Raw genomic sequence first — 7,486 nt, forward strand, 5'->3', positions numbered from 1 at the left:
CCAGCTCCCCTCGCTCCACCTCTGAGGGCAGATCGTGGCTACGGACACTCGAATATGCACAAAGGCACCCCGTAAGCAGCCCAACTCCAAAACTGCTGGAGGACGGGGACTGAAGGAAAAGACACCCGTCAAAGTATTCCCAGCCACCTGCAAGGGGAGAATTCCCAAGTCTGGGGTGATGGGGCATGATGGGGCATTTCAAAATGAGGAAACCCTTCTTGCAGAAGAATCGCTGGAAGTTCCTGGAAACAAAAATGGGCAAGGCTGCGCCGCCCTAGGGTCAAGCGGGGGCGTTCCCACAAACCAGTCCAAAAGGGCCCAAAGCCTGTCAGCTGACCCCCCAGCCAGCAGGACACCCAGCGGCCAGTGGCCCAAGACGCTGCCTCTGCACTTACCTCACACGTGGGGGACGCACAGGCCTTGAGCTTGTCACCATCTCCCTCCGGTAGCCCAGTCCGACGTGTGGCCATCATTTCATTTCAAATGACAAAGAAGGGACCGACCCTTTGGAGTCCACATTGGGGGGAGGAATGCTACCACACACCAAAAAGGGAAGAATTCCACACCAGGCTCCCGGGAGGTGCAGGGCTGGTGAAACAAGTAGTGCCAGGGAAGGAAAGGTTTTGATGAAGCCCCTTCAAAACGCCCCGATGATTTATTTCTCCGGACTTCAACTGACTTCACCGTCTTCGTCCATTTCTCAAGACTTGAAAAACAAAGACGATGGGTCTTCTCGGCAGCTAACGAGGCCAACTGCAGACCGCGGTCCCCCTCCTCCTCGGCGTGACTCCCTGACCAGGAGGAATCCGAGCGGGTCTCGAAGGCTGGAACGTCAGCTCCCAGAGAGATCTCTCCTGGAACAGGGAATGGTTACAAGGGCATGAACTTTCTCCAGACGCTGACCTTAGCCTTGCCACATGTCTACACCAAGTTCGCCTTTCCACCACTTGGAAAGATTATTCGGTCCACGCTGATGGACCTCACGCACGAAAGAGGAAATAATTCTTCTAGAGAAAATTGTCCTGATTTCCTATAAATCAGGAAAAAGAGAGAGAGAGAGGGAGAGAGGGAAGCCTCAGAACTGCACGGTGGTTGCGTCAAACACGCCTGGTTGGTGTGCAGCCTTCAAGAAAGAATTTCCCTTTTCTCCAAGTGCATTTTCATCAGTGTGTTTTCTGGGCAGAAGAGAGAGTGTCTACGCTCTCCGGCATCACCCAGACACTTAGGCGTAGCGGAAGTTTTCTCCCCACGAGATGAAAATGGAATAATGCTTTTCAAAACCCCTGCTCGCTCCTCTCCACCACCCCCCAAAAAAATAAAAACAAAAAGCCAGCCTCGGAGGCCGGCAGCGCTGGCTCGGCCGGCGTTTGCAGGCGAGCCGGGGGAGTCTGGGCGCCCGCACCCGGCGCCCCCGCGCCCCGAGGCTGCCCCGGAGGAGGCGGCTGTTTTGCTTGGCCCGAGGCGGGACTGGGTGGGGAGGTGTGCGCGGCCGCGGGTGGGACTCGGGAGCAGCTCCGTCTCAGGGACATTATTCCGGAGCGACAGAAACGAAGCCGCAGCCCGGGCAACTTTTATTTACTTGCTTCTCCCCAAACTACCATTCGACGCTATCTTTCCCTTTCCCTGGGGCCACCTAGGGAAGAGAAAAAAAAAAAAAAAAAAAAGAGGAAAAAGAAAACCACCACCCACCTACCACGATTTCCTCCGCCCCTTCCAGAGGCGGGTCGGTGATCTCGATCTCCCGGGAAGGGCGGCCCAAATATGTACTTTTAAAAAGGTGTCGGGAGACCCGGGGGAAAGACAAAAAAACAAACAAACAAACAAAAAAAAAAAAAAAAAAAGGGAGGGCTTACCCTTCCCAGCCCGCCTGGCCCAGATTGCGCGGCGCGGCGGCGAGCAGGAGCGGGGACACGGGCCGGGCGCCGGGCCCGGCCGGGACGCGCTAGGCCGCAGGCTCGGTTAATATTCATGAGCGGACGCGAGGCGCCCCTCCTCCACGGCCGGCCGGACGGACCCCGGCGCCCGCCGCCGGCCTTTGTGCCCTTCCCTCCTTCCTCCGGCCCTCCCTCGCTCCGCACACGCGGGCGCGGCCCCTCCGCCCCCGCCGGGCGCCCGCCGCGGACTCCCTCCGGCCCCGCGCCAGCGCCGGGCGGGGTGGCCTGAGGTGGCGGGAAGGGAGGGAGCCCGCGGCGAGCCGGGCTCTCCACACCCGCCCGCGGGCGCTGCGCCCTGTCGGCTACGGCGGAAAGTAAAACAGACACGCACCGGAGAAAGCGGGGCGAGAGGATCCGCTCGGGGCTGGCCGGCCCCAGGCAGCGCGCCCCGCACGCCCGGAGCGAGCCGGACGGCGCGGGAAGACGATACGGCGCTGCCCGCCTGCCGCCGCGCTCCGAGGCCGCCGCCCCCGGCCGGCCGCTCCCAGGCACCGCCGCGACCTGCCCCGGCCGGCCCCGGGCTCTCGGCCGCCGCGGGAGGGCGTGGGGCGGGGCGGCGGCCGCCGGACTCTCCCCTCGCCTCGCCGGGCCGGGCCGGGGCCGCGCTCGGGCGCCCGCGATCGCCAAGTGACAGAAGTGCCTCGCTCCGCTGCCGCGCCGAGCTGTTTCCCGGGGGCGGATTTCTCGCTTCTTCCTCCCTGGATCCACCTCCTCCCACTCCACCTCCTTCCCCTCCCCTCCCCAGGGGAGGCTCTGAGGCTGAATATTTTCTGTCTTGAATAATACGGTCCCGGGAACCGAGGCTGGAGAAGGGGGATTAGCCGGGGTAGGGGGTACTCACTCCAACCCCCTCCCAAGGCGTCTCCGACCTGCAAGCCCTCACTGCCTCCCCCCCCCCCCCCCCCCCCGCTCGCTAACACCCCTCCCAGAAACCAGGCTCACACAAAACCTTCCCTGCCTTCTCCTGTCTCCCGAGGGCAGAGCGGGAGCGGCCAGGAGCCGAGGTTTCTACTGGGGAAGACTCGGTGCTTGGCGTCAGGGGCGTCAGGGACAATTCTATGACTGGATTCGCGAATGTAAGGGGTCACAGGTCCCACCCAGACTGCGAGGAACACATCTTGGCGAATCTTTGCCCCCCCCCCCCTTTTTTTATTTATTTTTTTTTTTTTGCTGCGGGAGGGGAAAGAACCAGAGATGCGACGTGTGACTTCAAGATAATACGGGAGTGTCCTTTTCACGCCCAACAGCAAAATTGCTTCTCCTGTTGGGGGAAGGGGGTCCCAGCGAGGCGTGGTTCATTCAATTATTTTTCCTTCTTAAATCTGCAGACAGCTGAATGAAGCCGGCGCGGCTAGCGGAACTGAGGAAAAGGTGGCTGCGCCGCTCCACTCTACAGGTCAGAGCCGCTCCGGGGACCGAGCGCCACCGCCGCCCCTCCCCACCCAATTCCGGGGCCTGCCTCAGACCGCTGGCGGCTGGCTCCGCCCCGCCGCGCCTCACAACATCTCCCGCTGCAAATGGCCCAATCGGGAGACGCGAGGAGAAAACAAGAGCCAATCAGGCGCTGCTGACTCAGGCTTCCCTCCACCCTTGGCCCCTCCCCCGGTAGGAAAAGCCACCGCCCCTCTGTCTCCCCTTCCCACCCCCTCACCCGCCCGGGAGGTGGCTCACCGGCTCCAGTCCCCGTCCGGCTGGAGTGGGGTAGCCCGCTGAGGTGGCGGCGTTTGTCACCTTGTCACCCTCATCCTCGCCCCCTCCCAGACACACCCCTTCTCCCTTTCCCAGTCCTCCTGCTGGTGCTGTTGAGGGTCATTTGTATCCTCACACCGGCAGGGGACCACCAGCTATTGTGTCTGATCAGCTGCCACCACCATCCTGAGGGAAAAGAACAAAACCAAGAAGCTATGTGATCTGCTTACCTTTTCCTTCTTTCTTAACCACTCTATCTCCTGAGATTTTAAGACGCCTCCCCATCCCCTGCTCCCTGCCCGCCGCCAGGGGTCCTGTTTCTTGATTTGGGCGGGATGGGAGGTGGGGGGGGGGGGGGGACACCACTCCCTGGAGCCTGAATACCTGTGCCTTAGTTTTTAATATTCCTATGAGTGGAAGGTGACAAACATTTAGAATATACAACTAAATCTTCGGCCTCAATTAGAGGAAAGACTTTGACTGGATCATCTTTATATGGCCGTGAAATTTGCATGTTCGTGACAGCCCCTGACAAAACTAGTCAGCCAATAACAAAGAAAGGAAAAAAAAAAGAGAATAAAATAGAGGGGATGCCTGCCAGTCATTTGGTAATTTACTGAATAGCCCACTGGGCTATAGCAGTATCCAGTTCTAGATACTGTTGAGTAAATTAACAAGAAGTGAATAGAAATGCAGGGTTCAAGTAGCGTACCTCTAGTGGGCTTATAGAATATGTCCAGAAAGGGAAAACAATTTCAAGCACAAAACAGCTCTTTACAAATGCAAATGTGCATGCATGGAGTACTTCACCGCTGAGGACATCTAGGGTTAAGATTTTTGCAATGGAAATTTTCATAAATGTTGATTTTGAAAAAGATTTTCAGTTTGGTGAAGGAGAGTAAACATTGGCCATGGAAGGAGACGTGGAAAGGAGGTTAACCCATTTTAGGAAGTGTGGAAAAATAACATAACCTAGAAAGACATTTCTATAAGAGGTAAAATGGAAGCATCCAGATCACAGTCTCGCTCCATCATTTACCTTGTGACTTAAGGCAGATTATTATTTATGTGTCCGAGTACTAGAGCTATCAAGTAATAAGAGTGCCTGCCATCTATAAAGCACTGCCTCTGTGCTGGGTATTCCTTCAAGAGCTTTGCACACAACGTAAGGAGATAGCTGTGTGACAGAGCCAGGATTAAGCCCAGGCGATGGGCTCCAGAGTCCGTGCTTTTCTCCACAACACTATACTCCAACACGATACTCCAACACGGTTTTTCATAATCATAACAACAATATTAACTAACACTTACTTAGCTTATTATGCGCTAATTAGTGTGCTTTGTGGGTAACTAATTTAATCTCACCTCTGGGTTAGGCATGATTATGATGTTCCGTATTGAGGAATGTTTTTAAGAGCCATTATGATAAGTTACTGTTATATGTATCTTATTTCTGTTAGGATAGGAATGATCATGATGTTCTAAAAATTTGGGAATGTTTTTGAGAACCATTGTGATAAATTGCTATCATATGTATCTGTGTGTTAGGCTATCTGGATGGACAGGGACAGTAGCACAGAACTAAGAGTTGGGAAACCTGGGTCCTAGTCCTTTCCTGGGATCTCCGAGTAGGACATCACCTTTCCTAGCTAGCTGGGCTGTTGAGAGTGTCGAATGACATAATACGTGTGAAGGGACTTTCAAAATGTAAAAACGTTATTCTGATTACATTATTTGTCTTATTATAAAGCAGGTGTTTATCCTGTCTCCCCGACTGGGAACCCTACTCTTTACAACATTTTGTTGTTATGTATTAGGAACATTTTAATCCAGTTAAAAATTAGGCCAATTCCTTTCTTGAAGGCATGAGCAATAATAGTATTTTATTAACTGTCTGAGCTCTCATTTAGATGCATTCTAAGCAGACCACTGTGGACACTCTCTGGGCATCTGTAAAGTGGCAGCCATCAGCCAGTCATTCGCCATGCCAAAGGTGTAACTGGTGGAGAATGTAACTGGTGGAGAATGTAAACCCTTGGAGTTCCCTTCAGCTGCCCATCTTGGGCATTTCACTCATTAACACCTCCACCAGAGGGAGGGCAAGAGAAAGGAAAAGGAGCCAAACTTCCATCCTGCGGCTACTTGTTAACTGCTCCAGTGAGAGATTTGGTGAAACAATGAGTTTGGGGATCACTCTAACTGAAAGGAGATTTGGAACTAACTGTGGGTTTCACAGTTGATATCTTGATAAGTTTTCTTTACCCTAAATACAATGGATAAGCAAGAGCTAACAGTAATTCCACCTTTGTTTTACTTTGGAAGGCTAATATTTTCCTCTTTTGTGCAAAGCCAATTAATAATCTAGCTTCTTAGAAATTTCCACAGCTATATTAATAATAACTACCAGACGGTCTTGTACACTATGATTCTGACAATGTAGGCAAGACATTTTTAAATATGGGAACTATATCCTTAAAATGTAACTTTTGACTTTGTTAATGACACAATAATATTGTTTTGGTGAACCACAATCAAGGAAAAATGTCGAAGCCAGAAATAGAGCCAAGTGTCTTAACCTCTGGTCTAATGTCATTCTGTTATAAACTATGGATGATTTCTACTCTGAATATAGAAGCTGGCAATTCTAAGAGGCACAAGTGTTTGCCATTGAATTCCACAGATGAAATGTGTAATTTGGGATGAAGCATTTGCAAAACTATGTGTCTGAGGTAGTTAAGACCAATGGCTCTCAGAAGAGTGAGCATTTTTTTTTTTTTTTTTTTGGTTTTAGGACAATGCTGTAGGCTTCTTTTTCATACAATACTAAAAAGATACGTTACCTGCTAATATTTCCTTGAAAAGGCCTTTGATGTTGAACTGAATAGCTCCAGAAAGCCCACCTCTCTAGCAAAGCATTCACTACTGTAATCAAAAGAAGGGAGTGATTTTCCACAATAAATAATTTCTAAGATTCTTCTTCCGTCATCACCTCTTTTACATTAGTGATGTAAATGATTTACTAATTTAATGTTCTTCATTGGTGAGATATATGACATTATTTCTGGCCCCATGATTACTATCATCAATTACTAATTTCGAATCTAAAGGGTAGACGCTATTTAATTCAATGCGTACAGTACCTAGCAAAGTGCCACACGCAATAGGTATTTTTGAATCATTTCTCTGCCCTCAGCTCTGTGGTTTCTTTTTCCTCTAAACTAGTACTCTTCTTGGGTTTTTCTTTTTGGTTTGTTTGTTGCTATTAATTAGCTCCTTGATCATAAACGATCTTTTATTGTTATTTAACGGTAACTGAATTTTGTCTCCTTTTCTATCTGCATTATAAACTTCTGTAGGGAAGATTCCTGGGGCTTTTACTTCTCTTCAGGCCCCCATAATGCCTAATAATGTGCTTTTGCACATAGAAATCACTTCAAAATTATTCAAGAATGGAATGATGATTGTTTCACTGTTATTCAGAAATATTTATACCTCAAGAAATTCCTGGCTGACCAACAACTCTCCAGAGTGGAGGAAGATACGTGTATATATGTCTGTGTGCATATGCTTAAAATAGTATAAATCACAAGAGGCGTCTACTAAGGGAGCTCTTGGTGTGGCCCTCAACTTCCAGAAATGCCACATCTTATCTCTTTACTTCACTTCTGTTGACTGAGATGCTTTTTGGCCTCAAGACCATGCCAGAAATGATATCACTTGCGTGTTGTCAGTTATAAAATATTAGCCCATAGCTTATCCATAATCATATATCAAACATTTTCTTCTAGATTCAAATTATTTTTCTATACCAGCATCTCCTCAATTAAAATTGAATTGTTTGGTAGTCATATTTATCAGCATTA

General features: G+C 50.4%; 1 protein-coding gene and 1 long non-coding RNA gene across 2 annotated transcripts in view; one reads left to right on the forward strand and one right to left on the reverse strand.

Moving 5' to 3' along the window:
• ARHGAP21 (Rho GTPase activating protein 21) overlaps window positions 1–1,907 on the reverse strand; it is a 135,596-nt gene extending 133,689 nt beyond the window's left edge. The window contains 2 exon segments of the mRNA XM_045465006.1: window positions 396–854; window positions 1,690–1,907. Coding sequence (XP_045320962.1) covers window positions 396–473 — 78 coding nt within the window. The 5' untranslated portion in view covers window positions 474–854; window positions 1,690–1,907.
• Window positions 1,908–2,267: 360 nt separating this feature from the next.
• Window positions 2,268–6,597, forward strand: LOC123591169. Its single transcript, XR_006709139.1, has 2 exons — window positions 2,268–3,010; window positions 3,263–6,597. It is a non-coding gene; the product is annotated as an uncharacterized LOC123591169 (long non-coding RNA).
• Window positions 6,598–7,486: the final 889 nt, after the last annotated feature.

This window comes from Leopardus geoffroyi, chromosome B4 (assembly GCF_018350155.1).
Source record: "Leopardus geoffroyi isolate Oge1 chromosome B4, O.geoffroyi_Oge1_pat1.0, whole genome shotgun sequence".
Lineage (NCBI taxonomy): Eukaryota > Metazoa > Chordata > Mammalia > Carnivora > Felidae > Leopardus > Leopardus geoffroyi.